This window comes from Vanacampus margaritifer, chromosome 1 (assembly GCF_051991255.1).
Source record: "Vanacampus margaritifer isolate UIUO_Vmar chromosome 1, RoL_Vmar_1.0, whole genome shotgun sequence".
In the NCBI taxonomy this organism is placed as follows: domain Eukaryota; kingdom Metazoa; phylum Chordata; class Actinopteri; order Syngnathiformes; family Syngnathidae; genus Vanacampus; species Vanacampus margaritifer.
Window position 1 is genome coordinate 52229605 of NC_135432.1, and position 21283 is coordinate 52250887.

At 39.2% G+C, this 21283-nt stretch overlaps 2 protein-coding genes across 13 annotated transcripts in view; both read right to left on the reverse strand.

The window, feature by feature from the left end:
• The window catches only part of pxdn (peroxidasin), a 57344-nt gene extending 48538 nt beyond the window's left edge, over window positions 1–8806 (reverse strand). For both annotated transcript variants that reach the window (XM_077584681.1, XM_077584596.1), the window contains exon 1: window positions 8450–8806. In XM_077584681.1, coding sequence (XP_077440807.1) covers window positions 8450–8679 — 230 coding nt within the window. In that variant the 5' untranslated portion in view covers window positions 8680–8806. The remainder of the gene's footprint in view (window positions 1–8449) is intronic.
• A 4157-nt stretch (window positions 8807–12963) lies between these two features.
• The window catches only part of myt1lb (myelin transcription factor 1-like, b), a 136144-nt gene continuing 127824 nt past the window's right edge, over window positions 12964–21283 (reverse strand). For 8 of the 11 annotated variants that reach the window (XM_077585270.1, XM_077584890.1, XM_077585290.1 and 5 more), the window contains 6 exons: window positions 17920–18141; window positions 17737–17831; window positions 17223–17326; window positions 17006–17149; window positions 15671–15733; window positions 12964–15557 (listed from right to left, as the gene is read on the reverse strand). In XM_077585270.1, the coding sequence (XP_077441396.1) occupies window positions 15420–15557; window positions 15671–15733; window positions 17006–17149; window positions 17223–17326; window positions 17737–17831; window positions 17920–18141 (766 nt within the window). In that variant the 3' untranslated portion in view covers window positions 12964–15419. The remainder of the gene's footprint in view (window positions 15558–15670; window positions 15734–17005; window positions 17150–17222; window positions 17327–17736; window positions 17832–17919; window positions 18142–21283) is intronic. The other 3 variants (XM_077585360.1, XM_077585232.1, XM_077585063.1) reach the window with 2 other exon arrangements.

Genomic DNA, 21283 nt, shown 5'->3' on the forward strand with positions numbered 1-21283 from the left:
AACCACAAAAGCTAGGCAAATTTACATTTGTCGCTGGAAAAGCGCGTTTGCAGCTACAAATGTCCATGCAGAAACAAGAAAGTGGCCAAACATTGGTTCCAGGTGCCACAAATATGGTTTTAAAATAAATGAAAACAGTTTCCAGGCAGCTATTTTTATGTTGACCAATTTTTGAGTTGGTCGACTTTTTTTCTCCCACCAACCCAAGTTGCTATTGGACCCGTGAAGAATAGCTTCCTTTTTTTTTCTTCCTCTTTTCCCATACCGTTCACCTAAACCGAACACTTCAGAACCCAGCCAGAGCCGTGAGGCCGTCAGGAGACCCGAGGAAGGACCAAAGAAAGGAAAGTGAAATCCAGCACCGACCAGACACCACCCACCACCCACCGGGCCACCAACCAGAGTCCTTCACCAACCCCAGAAACTGACTAAGTATCCCTGATCGAGGAGCGACTGGTTGGTCGTGATGTGTCTGCCTCACTTCTGCGCTTCAGGGTCTGAATTCTGAATTTGCATGTTTATGTGTATTTATGGGTTTTCAACAAGTGCTTCTGCTTCTTTCCGCATACCGAAAAATACGCCCATACAAACCTGGTATTTATTTTAGTTTTATTATTGGTTTCATTTTTATTTCATGTCGTGTGTAATAACTTGTGTGTCAAGTGTGCATCATCAATATTTTTTTTAAACAAATTTTAGTAAAAATTTAGATAAAGGACCAAAGAAAAGAAAGGAAAGTGAATCGCTTCCTATTAAACTAGGCTATAAGCGCAGTAGCAAATCACAAGGGAATGTCATCACCGTTATGGCACATAAAGCCGTTTTTTAAAACTTTAAAAATAATCAAAAATCTTGGACAGTTATTCTCAGATTCAAATTGAAAAGAAGTTTGTAACAGTATCCCCTGAGGCGGTTGACTGCTGGAAGTGACAGTGTCGTCCTTTCAACAACTATCTTGGGGCCAATCTCGCTGTGCAAATGAGCAAAGCTTTGGGGATTTCTGGCTTTACATTCCATAATGCTGCAGAGGACGGAGCGCCTCGCAAAGCCCGACTGCAGAAAATAGCAAACAATGAAACTTCGCTTGCCCGCCTGACTCACTGTCACTCAGTCAGACCAGTGCACTGTTTTGGGCCAGAGTGGGTCATTAAGACACACTCAACTCAAGAATTTAAGACAGTCCACACCGTTGGCAATATTTCAAATGAATGAGATTTTCCACAGAAATTCATGGAATGGTACTGATAAGCATATCTAAAAAATGGATCCGTCCGTCCGTCCGTCCGCCCCTATTTTGCAAAGCTTGCAGAATGTTTATTGTCTTCAGTATTGCAAGGCATTCTGGAAATGCTGTCATGAACATTTCGATTTTGTCAAAAACCTTTTGTCTCGGCCAAAACACCGGCAGAAAGACTGAACGGCACTAAGCTGTGGCGGCCGTGGCTCAGGGTGTAGAGACAGTCGTTCAGCGACCAGAAGGTCGGCTGTTCAATCCCTGCTCTCCCCAAGTCATGTGTCGTTGTGTCCTTGGGCAAGGCGCTTCACACACATTGCCTCCAGTGCTACTCACACTGGTGTATGGAAGGTGCGAATGTTTGGTGGTGGTCGGAGGGGCTGTAGGCGCTAGGGGTGGGAATCTTTAAATGTCTCAAGATTCGATTCGATTCCAATTTTTGGGGGTGCGATTCGATTCAGAATCAATTTTTGATTAACTCTTTCACTGCCACTGACGTTAAAAGACGTCAAGTAAAAACCTACGGAGGGCCGCCAATGACGTTAAAAGACGTCATCCAATTATTTATTTATTTATTTTTGAAACGGGTGCAGGCAAGCCTTCCGCAGCTGTGGTGAAAGTTTCAAGCAGGTCTAGTGAGCCTAATGACTATTTTTGGCCCCTAGAGGGCAGCGATGACTCTCTTTTGACAAGATTGGGTGGGCGTCAGTAGAAGACGTGAGGCGGGGCTAGAGTGTTGAGGGGACAATGGCTGAAAAAGAAGCCATAATGGCGGCCGCTTGCAAGCAGCTCACGGTCGAGCCGTTTTTTTCAAAGACATCGACCAACGATAAAAAGCACATTGATGACGACGATGATCATCATCGATGATGATCATGGTGACTCCGAGGTTGACGCCGAAGTTGGAAGCGCTGACGCGGCGGCTATGACGATGTTATAAAGGTTCACGGGCGAGCGATGCTAACACCGGAAAACACGGAGCACAACGCTCAGGCGGACGTTCAATCGGACGACGAAGAGTACCCCGAGTCCAATGCATATTCATCGGAGGAGTGTGTACAGTCTGCTACTTGCTATTTATTCCCCGGAAAAAAAGGCCGTCAAGAAAGTGTAACGTCTGCACGCGAAACAGACAAAGTGAAAGTAAAGTGTTGTGCGAGTCCAGCGGCGTCTCCTTGCACGCAGGAGAGCGTTACAAAAAGAAAAACTGTATTTGAAACATCCACATAATTGTAAGTAGTACCACAGTTGCACACATTTGTAAATAGTTTGCGAAATTGTTTTGTCAAATTGTTACACTGTTGAATGGAAATAAACGTATTTTGCAATCAAAAAACACTTTTTCATTGTTGGTGAAAGCGTTTTACAGAAGTAAAGCACTATTTAGGTGTTTGTGGCATCATTCATGGACAAAAAGAAGTGTACAATTCACTAGAGTGCATGAAATAATATAGTTTCACAAAAACCTTGTTTTCTCCGTTTTTTGTTTCAAAACAGAGCATTTCGGTGAAACTAACCATTTTCTATTGTTGATTACTGAAAAACAGAATAAGGTAGAAACAAACTTTTTTTTCTGATGAAAGATGAGAGTTCTTTAATTTGGTAGTATGTGTGTTTCCATAGTCCAAACACAACATTTTCTGTGGACCTTGAAAGATCATTCAAAATGCTTAAATCGGCTGGCACTGGCGACAACCCGTTTCTGAAAACGTCTGGCAGTCAAAGAGTTAAGAACGATTTTTTTTGGATTCAAAATGATTTGATTGACAAAGATTTTTGCTTCAATCTATAGATGTACAAGGAATCGTAATGATCTACCAGTAGATCAATGTGGCTACAACTTAACAGTGTATTAGACTGCGTGGAACCACACTGCCCCTCAGTGGCCAAACCGGGTACAACATGAACAGCGCTCCAAATAAAGGCACACACAGACAAAGGCAAGACAGTATAAAATAATTTAAATAAAATCGATTTGGGGACATTTTTTGGCACACCCCGAGTAGGCGCACACTGGCAGCCACGCTTCCGTCAGCCTGATCCAGGGCAGCTGTGGCTACTTAAGTAGCTTACCGCCACCACAGTGTGAATGTGTGAGTGCATCAATAATGTATCCATTCCATCGTAAAGCGTCTGAGTGTCTAGAAAAGCGCTATATAAATCCGATGCATTATTATTATTATTATTATTATTATTATTATAAGTAGCGTTATCACCTAGATGAAGAGAAGACAGGGGAGAAAGCCTGTAAGCCATGCTAATAATAGCTAAGCTAAGCTTTTGTGTGGTACAACGCACTTGTCACAATTCAATTGGAAGGTATGTAATTTCATCACCAGCCCAGTACTGCTACAAATATTAATACAGTCCATCCACGATAACACTGGAAGAAAACATCACTTCTCAAAATCCTTGAGAAAGTATACAGATGTGTCATTATTGTGCGGGAATATAATTTACTATCATGGCTCGAGTCCCGAGAGAAAACAGCTGAAAAACACATGGCTGCCAGAAAAAAAAAAAGTCTGGGGGAAAAACATCAGCATTTCCTGGTCCAAATGTTTTGTAGAAAAGTGTTTGGCAAAAGGCCTGAGTGCAACAGTTCCTAGATTTATTTTTTATTTTTTTTTTACAATAGATTCAAGATATTGTCACTGTCAGGCACCTTAATTTGGACTACCGGTTGTATCCGATCACCAAAATACTGTTTACTGCCTAACCAACCCAGCATTCGATCAGCATCATTGAAGAATTGTGCACGAATCGGTGGTGACTCCAGATGCGAATTGGCCGTTAAATAAAAGAATAGCGAATCAACATTTTTGGATTTTATTACTCGATTATTTGGTGGAATAACCGATAGGATAATCGATTTTAAAAAGATTAAATAGTAGCAGCTATATTTTTTAAAAAAAAGTGAACATATGAAGCTTTTGGTGTAGATAAAGTGCTATATAGATGCACTCCATTATGATTAAATTGGAGGACAGTTTATTTTAAAGTGGAACGATTCGATTCTGTTCGATTCAGCGATTCAATTCAAAAGGGTTTGGCAGAGTTCCAGAGGGTGATGCAATGAGTTTCTTGTCATTTAAGACACAAATGAACTTGTGAGTAGGTTACTGTAAATGTGGCCTTTCCTTCACTCCAAGAAGACAATACCAACATATTGATCTATTTTAAAGTGGAACAATTCTATTTGGTTTGATTTGATGCACTCACATTTGATTAAATCAAAACCCTTGTTACATCCCTAATATACAGTAAAGTATACTTATAAGGGGAGCTTGCCCACATACGTGCATGTATTATTTGTATTGAATATCCCGAAAGATGTTTTTGCCTAGGCAACAGACGTTTTTTTTTCGTTATTTCCTAGGGGTGTTAGAAAAAAATCGATTCGGCAATATATCGGGATATTACAGCGCGCAATTCTCGAATCGATTCGATATGCGGCCGAATCAATTTTTAAACATCAATTTTTTATGGAAAATTCAACAAAACGTCTTACTTAGGGTTAGGATTCACACATTAAGCATGGAAGAATGTTATATTAAAGGAACATTAAACCATAATATTTTATTTCAGTGCTGTTCAAACATGAAACGGACTGCAACCTGTTTGTTAAATGTAGTGGCTCGGTTATAAGCCTGAATTTTCAGATAAATAAATACATTTTCATACAAATCTTACAGTGTACATGTACAAGTTGACTGATTAGTATTTTCAAAATTTGAGTTGTTTTTTTTTTTAAATAATCGCAAATATCAATTTATAGATTCGCATCGGGATTAATCGGCATCAAATCGAATCGCGACCTATGAATCGTGATACAAATCGAATCACCAGGTACTAGGCAATTCACACCCCTATTATTTCCCCCGCAGAGGGTCAGCTGTGTGCGGAATATCAGGCATTCATGTCCTGACCTGACGGCGGCGAGTGGCTCTGACTTCAAAGCCAGCAAGCATGAAAGGATGCAGGAAATGACAGCGTGCAGTTGTGTCGTATCGACCCTGCAACAAATTTAGACATCCTGCTTGAACACCTAAACAATACTCTCCATGCTGTGGCAAAGGATGGGAGGGGGGGTGAGGTGTGGGGTGTGTCTGCTCTGGTCTGGGCTGGGCCACGAGTTCACTACAAGGCTGTCGTGGGGCCACCCCAGATGTTAAAGGGCATTTTCTGCACAGCGGCTGCTGTGGTTCAAGCTGACTAAGATGTCCCTTTGTCCTCCTGTTTCCTGGCAGAATGCAACTATTAATAGGCCGGTGCATTGACAACGAGATCACAGTGCCAATTCCACACAAAGGCGGCAATGTATTTGAGGAGTTGCCTTGATTGGCGGCCGTTTTGACTCGAGTGTGAAAAGGGGAGCTATTCAGCTGGGCCTTCAAGTGCACTCAGTCAGAAAGGGGTTCACTTAGAGTCAAAGGACAATCTACACAAATGTACCATGTTGAGATAATATTGAAATTGAATGTGACTTTTTGTACTTTTCCAGGGTCTAAGTCCAGGTAAGGAGGTCAACAGTACACAAGCAGTTCTTTTGGTGGGTACCATTCCAATTATACTTCATTAGCAGTAGAAATGGTCAGAAAAAGTGGTCCTGTATGAGCACTCTCTCTCAGTCAACATCATCTATGAGAAGTACTGTACTTGACTTTTTTCGGGGCCTCCGGTACATTCCCAAGCAGATATTATCAATACTAATGGACAATGTAGGGCTAGTTTCATGATATGAAGTATGTCTCACGATTTGATTCCGATTTTTGGGTGTGCGATTCGATTCAGAATCGATTTCCGCCTAGAAATGATTTTTGATTCAAAACGATTTGATTGCCCCTGATTTTTGTTTTAATTTATAGATTTTCAACGAATCGTAATGATCTACTCCAGTCTGACTCGCTAATGCTAATTAGTGCGCTACTTGCGGCACTCAAAAGAACAGCTCCACACTGCAAAAAAACAACTTTTATTACAATAACTTGATTGTGACTTTTTTCTTCTACTCTCTAATGTGGCTACAACTTAACAGTGTATCAGACCGCGTAGAACCACACTGCCCCTAAGTGGCCAATTCGGGTACAACATGAACAGCGCTCCCAATAAAGGCACACACAAACAAAGGGAAGACAGAATAAAATAATTTAAACAAACTCGATTTTGGGACATTTAAAATCGATTCTGAATCGTAAAATGAGAATCGATTTTTTGGGCACACCCCTAATATGAAGTTAACTGTTTTTGGTTTAAGGCCCAAAAGGAACAGAATTTTGTGGACTGCAAAGGCAATTAATGTGTTGACTTCATGTTTTTTTTGCTACTGTGTAAAATACCCACATTTTACATGACAATTTAGCATTATTTTTTGCTACTAACCACAAAAATAGTTTAACTTTTTTTTTTTTACACACCAATTTAAAAAGTTATCCTTTTTTGTGTGTGTTTGTATGTGATAATATAAGGCGATCATTTTTATTTATGTGGGTACACATTTTTAATGTCACAATTTTTAGAAATTAGAATCAATTGTTCTATCAAGCATTCCATCGATTAATTGGATAACATTTTACATTGCATTAAAGTGTATTACAAAACTTTTCCCCCCGATTACTGTTCATTAACCAACTATTGTTGAATCAATATCACACTAGAGGACTTGATGTACTCCCCAACCTTTTGGAAACTTACTGGTTTGATCATTATTTTCCAAAGTAAAAGCAGATGTTTGCAAATGTCTTCTTTTGATTAGACACAAAAGAAAATCAGTCTACATTCATGAAGGACAACTGAGAATAGTTACTGTGGAAAAGCTGAATTTAGAGGATTTGGACAGTTACGTTAAGTAATTGCTCCAAAAGACCTTTCTGATGTAGTACCCTTCTCTGAAAATGTATATATACGTACAGTTCGGAGTAGGTATGGCACACACCATTTCTCTCCATCAAAGACACACCACCAGGTATGATCACGCAAAAATAATAAACGTGACTATTGTGCCAAAAAAAACAATTCTCATAAGAATCGCGATTCTCATTTAGTACGATTCAGAATCGATTTTAAATGTCCCCAAAATCGATTTTATTAAAATTATTTTATACTGTCTTCCCTTTGTTTGTGTGTGCCTTTATTGGGAGCGCTGTTCATGTTATACCCGAATTGGCCAACTTAAGGGCAGTGTGGTTCTACGCGGTCTGATACACTGTTAAGTTGTAGCCACATTAGAGAGTAGAAGGAAAAAGTCACGATCAAGTTATTCCAATAAAAGCTGTCGTTTTTTTTGCAGCGTGGAGCCGTTCTTTTGAGTGATAAAAGTGCCGCGGGTAGCGCGCTAATTAGCATTAGCGAGTAAGACTGGAGTAGATCATTACGATTCCTTGAACATCTTTAAAAATCATTGTCAGTCAAAAATCGTTCTTAATCGAATCGCACACCTAAAAATCGGAATCGAATCGTGAGACATTCAAGGATTCCCACCCCTAGTGACAATGTTCCCATTTTTTTTTTAAAGTGTCAAAAGTAGTTCCATTGAGGTTTTACACCCCAGTGACAATCTGAAATTACAATTTTATTTTTATTTCTAAGAATACACAGAATGCTCTGGACGTCCAGGAGACATTCACCAATGTTTCACAATTAACAAGTACAGTAGTGCTTCTCCCACCCATACGAGTACAACAGAAGCAAGAACAACAAACACACACACACACACACACACACACAAAAGAAAGAAAGAAACAAAAAACAACTATTCCATACCAATATCTCAATTACACAGTGGTCAAGTAGCGTCCTCAAATTCAAGTAGCCTGCAGAAGCGTGACTCTTGCCGCTGGAACCCCCACTGACTGACTTTCACACCCCACATTGTTCACGGGGCGCCCCTTCACCAGCTGTGTGACCCCCCCAAAAGCTTGACCGTTAACCCCTCCAGCCAACAGCAAAGTTCACCGGCAGGTGTTGGCGAAAACTTCCTGGGACATATCGCAAGACATACCACCACTTTGAAAATCAATTGTGCGCAACGTTAACGGTGGTCCAGAAAGTTTGCTTCAACGCTGCAACTTCAACAAGAAAGACCCCCAGGGAGCAATAAAGTTTACCACGAGGCTTCAAATGTTGGGCAGAGGAAACGGTTCCGTTAGCATGCCCAGTCTTTGCTCTCATGTTCCCGTTTGAGTGAAAGGAAAAAGGAAATCGTCTGCTACTTACAGAATGGTGGTCTGCGGAGAGACAGCCGGTACCGTTTCCAGATTCAGATGCATACATCGCACAGTGGTTCGGAAACATAAACACCGACTGGGACAAGACAGAACCGCCTGAGGTCCGCTAGCGAGCAAAAGCCAAGCCGCGACTAGTAGGAGACGCGGAGAGAGGAGCTGGGCAGCCCGCAGCGCCATTGCTAGCTGTGAGCCGAGCAGCACCGAGAACGACACACACATACACACGCACACACACACGACACACACGCACACACAGTCCCAGCCACCGCGGACACTCACGCGCCAACGCGTGCACGCGCGGGGCAAGACAGCCAAGCAGTGCAGTTGTTTGTTTACCAACCATCTTATCTACAAGTACATTAGTGGTTCACAACCTCAAAACATGCGGCGCCATGATGGCCGGCATTAAAATACAGCAGTAGGCCGGAGCCGTAACAATTAAGGCAGCGATTTTGTTCATAAAAGGAATATTTAATATCATTGTACACTGTGTAATATCGTATGTTTTTAAAATAAATAAAGTTTCCACATGAATGTTTCAATTTCGGTTCTTAAAATTTAATTCAAACGAAATGGAATGTTCTGCGTTCCGTATACTTTAAATGTTAAATCCCAAATCAGCTGGGGTAGGCTTCATTTTACCAACAAACCTAATGAGGATAGGCTAAGTACTGTGAAAAGAAATGGATCGATCATGAAAACGAGCTAGAGGCCCAATGCACGAGTTGTCGTTGAGAGCATTCCCCACTTCCCAATGAAGTAAAGAAGCCCATCTTGGAGCCCTTGTAACGACAACAATGGCCAAATAGTGGATTATAGATACAATTACAAATAGATATAGAATATACATAAGTGATCTCCCCAACTCTACAGTACTTTATCTTGTGAGGTCAGTGCCTTGGTTTAGGGCATTTTGACACTGTTTCGAAAGTGGACTGGGCTCTTCTCAACTTAAGTTCTGCATTTTTTTGCGTGTAGCCAGTGTTAACATGCATTTGATCTGGGAAGGCATACTTTTCGCTGGCCTAAATTTCCCAATGTTTCTCTTATCTAAAATATAAAGCTGACGTCTGTTCAAATTGGAACCATCATTCGGGCTCTATAGTGTGCAATGCATGTGAGGACATACAGTACAGAACAAAAAAAAATTGTTTACTGTACATCACTGTATAAAGTGCAAAAACATTTAGTCTCACGCGAACAGTAATCGCATTTGCATTGTTTGTTTTTCATCCTGTTTTTAAATTTGTTCTTGGGACACAACAGTGCTCTGATCTCAATAAAGCACAGGAAACATCTGTGTACTGTATGGAGGCTACTCATCCAATTGTGTTCATCACATTGCAGATTCAATAAACACGTTTTATAGGCCTTTGTTACAATTTGTCGGTGTCACTGCACTGATGCACTAAATACTTTACTGTGTATGTTTGCATACGATAAGGCTTTTACAACTTGAATTATTGATTATTTCGTAACTTTCAAATATGCATATGTATCTTTTTTAAATTTGAGGAGGTTAAACTTTTGTTCTGTGACTAAGTAGCCCTTATTTTATTTTTTTCTGGAGAGCTCAGTATTGTTTATTCAGTAATTTTACCGATTTGACATGTCATCATCATTGCTCTCTCTTTTTTAAAATTTAAAATTTTGTATTTTTTTTATTTTGTATGTGGGTGAGTATGTGTATGTGGATGTGCGTGCGTGCGTGCGTGAGTGTGTATTCATTAGTTCTCCTAAAACCTATTAAAAAATCCCATACCGTTCACCTAAACCGAACACTTCAGAACCCAGTCAGAGCCGTGAGGCCGTCAGGAGACCAGAGGAAGGACCAAAGAAAGGAAAGTGAAATCCAGCACCGACACCACCCACCGGGCCACCAACCAGAGTCCTTCACCAACCCCAGAAACTGACTAAGCATCCCTGATCGAGGAGCGACTGGTTGGTCGTGATGTGTCTGCCTCACTTCTGCGCTTCAGGGTCTGAATTCTGAATTTGCATGTTTATGTGTATTTATGGGTTTTCAACAAGTGCTTCTGCTTCTTTCCACATACCGAAAAATATGCCCATACAAACCTGGTATTTAATTTAGTTTTATTATTGGTTTCATTTTTATTTCATGTTTAGAATTTAGTATGAGGGAAAGAATAATGTGGGCACCGAAACAAATGCTTTTCAAAATGACTACTAACAAGATGGTGTTTGAGGTGCCGGTCGGTAAATTAGAATATCAAGGAGAAATCCATTTATTTAAATCATTTGTTTCATAAAGTTAAACTTTTACGTTTTATTAGTTCACCTCACACAAAGTGGAATATTTCAAACCTGTATTTGTTTCAATTTTGATAATTATGGCAAAATAATAATAATATAATAAACCCTGGTGTTGGAATATTACATTACATTACATTAGACTCCCTGTGTCCCAATCTTGTCAGCTCTTTGTGCAAAACAACTGTAGAGGTTTTCCTTATCCTCGAAATGGCCTCAGTCTGGCTTCAGAATCACGGGCAAGACTGCTAAATTGACAGTTGTGCAGAAAACCATTGACACCCTCTATAAGGAGAAAAGGTCTCAAAAAGAAATTGCAAAAGAAGCCGGATGCTCTCACAGGGCGCTGTCTCAAAGTACATGAACAGCATGTCGAGAGGAAGGGGAAAACGTAGCTGGAAAAGTTTCACAAGTGACAATTGAGGATGGAGAGAATATCAAGCAATGGTGATTCTGAAATGTGGAGGAGCTCCTTAAAGGGTGCAGTGAGGCTGGTGTCGGTGTATCAAGAACCACCATAACGGATGTCTGCATGACATGGGCTACAGCTGTAGATTTCCATGACTCAAACCACTCCTGATCCCAACACGTCAGAAGCGTCTGTGCTGGGCTAAGGAGAAAAAAAAACACAGTAAATCAAGGTCTCCCACAGTCTGGAGAAGCACAAAAGTCAAACTGCTTTAAGTCCGGTGTGACCTTTCCACCATCAGTAATGGTTTGGGGAGCCATTTTATTTGCTGCTGTGGCTCCATTATCTTTGATCAAGTCCACAGTCTACCGGGAAATTTTAGAGCACTACATGCTTCCTGCTGCCGGTGAGGTTTTTTTTTTTTGAGACAATGATTTTATTTTCCAAGATATACAGTAACACCTGCCCATAAAGCCAAAACTACAAATACCTGCTTTAATAGTCATGGAATAACATCACTTCATTGGCCAGCAAAATTGCCTGAGTTGAACCCCATTGAAAATTGATGTTGTATTGTCAAGAGGAAGACAAGGGAACAGAAACCCTGAAACGCAGACAATCAAAAGGCTGATATCAAAGCGTCTTGGGCTGCACTAACGCCTAAACCAGGGGTGGCCAAGTTCGGTCCTCGAGAGCCACTATCCAGCCTGTTTTCCATGTCTTCCTCCTTCAGCGCAGCTGATTCTAATGATCAGCTCATCAGCAAGCTTTGCAGAAGCCTGACGACGATCCTGATCATGAATCAGGTGTGTTAGTGGAGAGAAACATGGAAAACAGGCTGGATAGTGGCTCTCGAGGACCGAACTTGGCCACCCCTGGCCTAAACTGTACCAATAGCTGATTATCTCCATCATGCCACAACACTTTGATGCTGTAATTAATGCAAAAGGAGGCCCACCAAAGTACTGAGGACATATTTGAATACACTTTTTAGAAGGCCAACATTTCTGCGTTTGAGATATTTTGTTGGTCACCTGATATGTTCTAATTTAGTTAAACACTTGGTGTGAGCGTGTGTGTGTTTGCCTGTATTTCTGCCATAATCATCAAAACAAAGGCTTGAAATATTTCACTTTGTGTGTGGTGAACTAATGCAACATTCAAGTTTCACTTTTTGAAAAAAAAAAAAATTGAAATAAATAGACTTTTCCTCGATATTCTAATGTTCTGAGAAGCATCAGACTGTATTATGTAACATCAGTTTGCTACGAAAAACTATTGTTGGAGTTGCAGGTCACGAGGGCCCCTTGTGTAGTACCGTATGCGTTGTCTGACATCTGCTGGTGAATTGATGTACTGCACTTTAAAATACACACGCATGAACACACAAAGTTCAATTTCTTCAGAAAATAAGAGCAATTCCTGATATATATATATATATATATAAAGAAGAAGAAGAAAAAGAAGAAAAGTTGATTGGATTGTGTGTGTTACTGTTGGTTGCACGTCATGATGTTTTGCTTAACATCGACATTTCCAAGTGTTTATGAATGCATCACACGACTCGCAGGAGGGGATGGTTGTTGTTGGTGGTGGTAGGGTGGGAGTGGCGTGGGTAGAAGTCTGACGTCATACATTTGAAAGTCGTTACAGCAGACTTTTTTTTTTTTTTATCGTTACAGCAGATTTCTCTAATCCTAGTCCTCGTTTGCAAAGATCACATGACCAAACTCGGAAAACAAATGCAATATTAATTAAAATGCTTTGTTTGGACAAGTGGAGAATTACAGTATGACAATAAAAAGAAAAAGGACATGAGGCAATTTACAGGCCTCTGGCAACACATTTTTCTTTATTCGAGTAAGATGTGTCAACATCCAGCATGACAAAAATTGTACAAAGTTCACAATTTATAAATGAAATATCACAGCAACTTGTGATCTCACACATTTATAGCAAAATTAAAATGTCAACAAATCCATGCTGTGTCGTACAAAAATAAATCAAACTTCAGTTCCACAGAGAGCACAATAGTTTATACAAAATCCAGTCTTTGTTCATGGTCACTGAAACCCATCTCAAAATTAAACGGTGCAAATAAAGTAACAAAATCGGATGATCTCACAATCTTTTTTTTCTTTTTCTTTTTTAAGGAAAAGTCATCATTCGAAATATGTTGCAACCATTTTGAGTTCCCTATAGAGAGTCACAGATAACTCTTCACATTTGTTTTTTACGTACCAACGTCAGATGAGCAGTTTGTGCTTTAATAATCCCTTTTTCCATTTGGACTGATAATGACAATTAATCCCAAAAAACTTGTACTAGCAATTACTCTACTGAAGCATCACTATATTGGCAAAAAGCTGCAGACACAATGCCGGGGGAGAAAAAAAGGCGAATTCAGTTATGGATGATGCGCAGGGGAGAGTCCCGCAAGTGGACGGCAAAGTTCGTTTGATGAGATTCAGCTCCATTCGCTGTGGACAAGGCAAATTTTGATGACCGCTAACAACTAGAACAACAGAATGGAGAGGTGCATTCAGTCACGCCAGGTGTGTGATGCTGGATTGTATCACCCTCTCAAAAGGTCTCCTTTCAACAGGCCTATGTTGTCTTCTGCTTTTTTTCTCTTTTTTTTTAAATCTTAAATTGATTGATTACTTAATTCCTTTGTACAGTGATTAGATATAAAGTGCTGCTGGGGGATAACTTCATCTTCCTAAAACATAGCAAAAATGAACATTGATCATGTTTTTACAATAGCCTACAGTACAACTGCTATGGTTATAGTCATCCTCTTCCCTGTTCTTCCTTTTTCGGTGGTACTGAATCCACACAGTGGCTCCAAGCTGTTCGTTGCTCCAATCGTGTGCCAAAGAGGTCACCTGGAAAATTGCACGTCGCCATACGTAAGGATAATATCTTCAAGGACAAGTGCAAATAGTCGACTGGCACATACGTGGCGACAGTGACCCTGTAAGTCCTGCTGTCTATAAATACTCTTTACAAAAGCCTCCTTTTCGTCTCTCGGGTACTGCTTTTAGTTCTGTACCAACATCAGAACATGGAAACGAAGGTGTCCCTGTGCAAAATATTACAGAAAAAAGTGGAACCCACGTTTCACTTTGAAGACTCAGCAATCAGATTCCTCCTACATTATTTAAAAAAACTTTTTGTATTAAAAGATTTGTATAAAAAAATCACTATTTTACACAGCTATATTAAAAAGATTTGTGTTGCCCCACTTTGTTTATAAACAAGAAATTGCATATACCCTATATTTTGTCCCTTTGCAGATTGTATCACCTAACTACAATAAACAAGTGATTTACTTTTGATATTGCTTGTATTATTTGATTCTAGCAACACAATTTGGATTTCATAGGAGGATATGAATGATATCTCTAGCTCGTCGTCTTTACAGTTGGAATTGAGATTATAGGATGAGATGCGTGTGTGCGTACAAGCACTACACAAATCTGTTCCCCTGGGAATTAATTTGGTCTCCTAAATATTATGGGATTTCCACCATCGGGTTTCCGTGTAATGATGTTTACAATATAACTGCTCATACATACATTCATACATACGTCCGGTCAGTTTCCCCCTCCAGATTCATTTACAGCACCAATTACAAATTCCCCCACTTCAGCTACACATTTTTTTTTTAGAATAAAAGAAAACACAATATTTTTTTCAAGCATTGTCAAAAATAAAGTCATTTAGCAAGCCAGCTCTTGCCATTGAACACTCCACAAGAAAGACAGAAACAAAAAAAAAAAGAGAAAAATCTAAAACCACCCGTTGAGGCGAAAAATTATTTGTTTTTATCCTTTTAGATCACCGTCCAGCTCAGCTTTTTTTCCCTTCTTTTCATCTAAAATGCTCTGTGGTCAAGCAATAAAAAGAAAACTCATGTTCCATTAGTATCCGCTTACTGTTCAGCAGTATACACTAAAATGTGCATATGTGAGCAGCTAGAAACATTACATGACACTGTCAGCTCATATGAAAACGTACAAAATGTCCTCAAAAACTATTTTGCTGTTTATGCTTTTGTGTTCTTCCTCCAATCGAAACCGACCCCCACCCCACCCCCGAAATGAAACAAAATTGTCTTATGTCGCTTAAGCATAATACCTCTCTTTTTCTTAAGTATTCGTAATATTTAACACTGTACATTATATGCAACTGCTATGCACCAAAGAAATGGAACCTCTTGAGGATTCTGAGACGCCCACATCTTGACGCAACAATGTCTTCCGTTCCCAAATAGTTACACTTGGATCCCTTGGACCGCCTGCTTGATGTTGTCCAACAAGGCTTTGTTTTCCGGACTGTGGTACTGGTCTTGAGGTGCGTACATGTCCGTTAAGGAAGTGACATAGGCATCAAAGTTTTGTTCAATGGGCTCCTGAGGGTCCAAAAACACAACATGAAATATGAGGAACAGATTAGGTCTACAGGTGCTCAATTCTGGATTTTTCATTGACTTATTTTGACAGTTTATGGGAGTAAAAGACTTACTTGCTGGTGGAGCTGTAAGCAGCTGTTAGTCCGAAGAAGAGGTTCTTTGTGTGCCAGCGGTTTCTGTGGAAATACGGAACATACAAGCTCTTAATTTTTTTTTATATATGAATACAAAAAGTGTTAGAGAATGCTTTTACTATTTGTATACGTATTTCCTTAGCATTTACTGCATTCGTAACAAAGTTGCATCTTTACACTGTAGTATGCAACTCTTAGCTTCAAAAATGTTTTTACTGTATATATATATTTTTTTGTAGAAAAAAGTAAAAGAATAATTTGCTTAATAAGATGACAGCTAGTTTTGTTAGCTCAACCACTTGTATTTATTTTTTTCTTGCAATTTAGAATTTTCTGTTGCCATTATATTTGTGAGAGTGCCGCCTCTTAATCCTATTTTGTCTATTTTGACTTTACCTGAGATTAGCCTTGTTATGCATTTGGGATGAATAGACCTGGTTGCTATGAATGTATTTCAAAAACAAATTGTTAGCTTTTTTGTGCTAATTGAATGTCCAAGTTCAAGACATTCAAGATTTTGCACTTGAAGGCATACTTGACTCATTTAGCCATTTCCAGCAATAAAAAATTAAAATTGTGTTCAGAATGAATTAGAAAACTTCATTATTTTTCATGTACAATTAATATCTTTAAAACCAAATGTTGCCATTTGCTGTTGATTGAAGATGACCCCCCCTCTGCTGAGGAAGTAGGTAACGGCCAATCATGGCTCAGCTTGATTGGTTGTTTCCTACTTCCTCAGCACAGTTGATGTCATCTTCAGTTGACAGCAAGTGGAAAAATGTGTTTTTAAAGGTGTTAATTGTACATGAAAAATAATGAAGTAATCAAATTAATCTTGGAAAAAATATGAACTTTTTACTGCTAAAAATAGCTCAATGAGTCAAGTATCCCTTTAAGGTTTATTTTCATACCTGAAAATATGTAAATGAAAGGAATCCTTAACTTGTGTTCTGTGTTTTGTATTAGAGGAATTTTACTTTTCAGATTACATTATGGTACTAATTATAAACTTCATTTTATAGTACATTTGGTAAATTCAAAATGAAACCCTATAGTATAATAAACATTCAAATTAAATAATCTACCAGAAAATATTGCCAGAAACAATATTCATGTTGTTGAAAGGTGATTTTGTTGCGCGCAACCAATGGCCATACTTTAAAAAAAAAAAGTAAATCCAAGGGTTGTTTTTTTCAGTGTACAAAAATAACAGCATTAACGTGAATACATGATTGTAAACATTGACACAATCAAGCCTCTCTGCAATGACTATTAACTGCAACTGTCTGGCTTGCTCCTTGGGGCCCTTACCATATGGGGGAGCTGGGCATTAGCTAAACTGTTAACCAGTGACTGGCTGAGGTTGGCCAGCTCATGCAGGAGAGAGTCATTTTGCTGTTCAATCACCTTGTTTTCCTCCTCCATGGACTTCAAGTTGGACTCCATTGTGGTGATCTGACGAGAGGAGAGTTACAGTGATGACTTGCATTTCAGTCAGTCAGGCGGGAGAAATGCTTAAATGTGTTACCTGAGTTCGGAGTTTGATCATGTCTGCTTCCACTTGTGAATTCGAGTCACTTAAGTCTTTGATTTCTTCATCCAGGTGTTTGAGCTCCTCTTCGTGATCCAACCCTGCAAAGCAGCGAGTCAGGCGTCAGCGCAAAGGTCTAAATATGAAGAAGGCTTCATATTTGATGGGGATCATTAAAATGACACATTAAAACTCTGCAGAAATGAGTTATGAAGGACATTATGAGACACAATCTTCACTGTTGTGAAATATTTGACATGGATCATTTTAGTCAATTAAAGGAAGAAAGAATCTCAGACAATTTTGGATTATGATCTTCTCTCATCATTTATGAGCATCTAAAATTCAACAAAGGCTAAAATTAAGTGTCAGTACGATATGTAGCTCAGTTAATCAATGTTAGGTTTATGTGCAAGCTACTTCTGGATTGATGTCACTCCTGTCTGTCATTATTTACAACCACCACATTTTGAGAGTCCTTATTGTGATTTGAAGTCATGGTTGTAGGTACCATTGCTGCTGCGCTGCTGCTTAATTGTGAGCATGTCCACTCCAGAGAGTCTGGCTTTCCGCATAGCCGAGGTGGCGCGTGGACAGCCGGACAGACTGCAAAAGCAATGACAATTAATGCAGCAGGCTCGCTGGTGCAACTTTTCCATTTAGCAGATGCACCATAAAATGAGTTAATTCGTACCTTCGGTGTGTCAGGAAACTGCCGCTGACATGACCCGAGCCGTCGCAGCCCGGCGTGGGACAGGACATTCCCTCCGTCTTGCCAGACTTCCACGTGAACTGGATGCCATTTAGGTAGCCGTCTTTTTGTCTCTTGGCAGCTATGGGACAGCCTGACGCACTTCTGTGGGATGCATACTTTCCTGTCACATGACCCTGACCATCACAACCAGGAACAGGACACCTGCCGGGTCAAAAGTCAAACATGCAGAGGACATATGCTAATAGTTGCATTCATCTGCATTGTTCCATCACATTTGTATTACGGGAGACCTTTAGGCTCATTTGTTTGCACATGATGTGGATGCAGCGGGATTTGTACACAGGTTTGTACAGGTGTCAAACCCAAGGCCCGGGGGCCAGATCTGGCCCGTCACATTATTATGTGGCCTGCTAAAGTAAATTATGTGCATCCACTTTGTGTTTCTTGCTAAAATACCGAAATCCTTGAGATATTGAGAGATTTTTGGTTACCAATCCCCGCTTAAAAAAATAATAATTGAACAAACAGATTTTACTGGCTTCTGATTTCAAAACAAGTTATTATAAGAGGTGATCATACATTTACAGATAGTCCTCTAGTTTTGAATATCTGACTTATGAACATTCGCAGATCTGAACAAACACTGACTGATGTCCATAAATGTAATAAAATGCTGAATTGTGCTCAGAAGTTCATATATTTAAGTGTGTGTCACATATACATTATGGGACTGTAGTTCCCTTTTCTGCCACAACCTCGCTGAGTAGCACTGCTGCATGCACACATCTGGTTTCTCTCGCTCTAGCTCAGTTCAATGTGCGACACACTTGCACTGTAGTGAGCATCTCATTGCTTACAGTAATAGAAATGTGCATGTTTCCATGCAAGTAAACGTTATTTAGCATGGTTGATAAAGTAAAAACTAATGATAGTGGTAGCTACATACTAGTGGTAGTGATAATAATGTATAACATTTTTTATCTAATGTAATAAAAAAAAAAATCCATTCATGTATAGACATTGTATAGTATACTGAATATACAGTAATTTCATTGCATTTATTTAGCTTCATTATTTATTATTATCATTATTATTAAAACAAATAATATTTAATTTTAAATTAAAATTTAATATGTCTTGACTTACATTCTGACTTTTTGAGACAAGCCAACAATTTCAGTAACTCAACTGAAAATGACATCACAGTTGCTCGCGGCACCTAAACATGGCTCCGCTTCAGAAAACTGGTGAGCCGTGATTGGTCTTTATCAGAGCCCTTAGCAACTATGATGTCATTTTAAGTAGACAGAAAGAGGCAAAATGGCCGCACCCTGAGATTAACTTCAACAGGTGGATTTCACTGCTTAACTCATATTCTATTAAAGCCATTAATCAGAATACTGCGTTTAGACTATTGTGGCTTCATCCAACATGTAATTGTGAAGACATCTTTTGGGTTGACTTCCCCTTAAATAACCTGAAACTGATAATAAATGGGATTTGCTACCAAAAAAAAAAAAACACACACAAAGATTTTGGGACATGTGCTGTCCAGAGTCCGAAACACAAGATAATGACTCAAAACACACACACAACTAACAACATCCAAGCATGATTCAAAACAACAAAACATCAGACTCAAGTGGCCTTCAATGGACCCTGGTCTAAATCCTAATGAACGTTCGTGGAAGGAGATGAAACATGCCATCTGGAGAAGGCACCCTTCAAACCTGAGACTGCTGGAGGCGTTTGATCAAGAGACAAATATCTCTTGACAGGCACACACATCGCATTGAGGGTTAAATGATTCGACTGAATGCAAGCAAAGGTTGTGCAAGAAGATGTTACGCCTGATTTTGTTAATTCACAGCATAAGAACCACTGTGGGTTTTTATTTCTTAAACACAAGAGTATCATGTCATTTAGCTAGCGTGTGTGCATTTCCTGTTTCTTCCCATATAAACAAAGATGCTATGTAAGACCAACAAATGTCAAGATGCCCCACCAACAGCCTCATCACACACAAAGCATCATAGCAGACATGCTAATAAGATGCAATAAAGATGCAAGTAATTCCAAATGTCAAACTTCCCCGAATAGATTACGACGAGGATAATGTCAGGCTGGAGAAGCACCATGTCTGCAAATTGTGAGTTATTGGTCTGAGATCAACTTTTGTTTTTTTGTTTTTACAGATCACATCTTTTTCATTCCCATCGCTGTAAAGTCAAGCATGTTATAAAGGATTTTATGTAAAGTAGTATATTAGATACATCTCACAGCACAATAAACAAAAATGTCACAAAAGGTACACACAGTAATGATAATTGTTTCCCAATTTGCTCAAAAAAGTGACTAACTCAGTATATATACTGTATATTTTTTAAATATACACATTTATTACAACTACAATAAGTGTCTGCTAGATGATCTTTAGTTAAATCTTTATGACACTAAAATTATTATGCTGAAGTCTTTACACATACTGTTTTAATTAAAGAAAACAGATAAAGACAGATTTTTTTCAACAGGGGAATTAAAGTAATTAAAGTGTGGTGGTACTTTTTTTTTTTATCCTTCTTGTTTGATTCTTTCTCGGGCTGGGGGGGGGGTCTCATGACAACATTCAGACTTTCATTTTTATACTTCAAGGATACCCTTTTGAACAGGAACGTTGTGCATGTGCATTTTGGTGATTAACACTTTAATTTGACACTCAGACAAGCGCTTTCATGTCTTGAAACACATCTAATGTCTACCTATCTGTTACAATCTCTGAAATATTTGCATCCAGAAAAGGTTTCTTGTGCAAAAACAGAAAGAGACAAATTATGCACTGTGTTCACATGGGACATTTGCCTCACATGAAGCAGATGATGCATAAATAAAAGACTATAAACAATGAAAGCAGATTTCTTTGCAGAAGTAATTGTCATCTCATTTGCATGTACTGCCCCATAACGTCCGTCTATCTATCTATCTATCTATCTATCTATCTATCTATCTATCTATCTATCTATCTATCTATCTATCTATCTATCTATCTATCTATCTATCTATCTATCTATCTATCTATCTATCTATCTATCTATCGTTGGAAGATAAGCTTTTTCTTCCGCGTGTTCGTTTTCTTTTGGGTAGTGAGAATGTTGAATATCTGAATACAGGCTGGAGATAGATGAACAGTTCCTTCAAAGCTTTTATTTCTACAGAATATTCCGGGCACAAGTGAGTTACAGACAATGGCTGTAGCCTCTCACAAGTGCGAAAATTACAGAGGACTTACAATATTCTTATACTATCTTGAATGGCGGTACCACACAGTTTCCAGTAAACAGCTCAC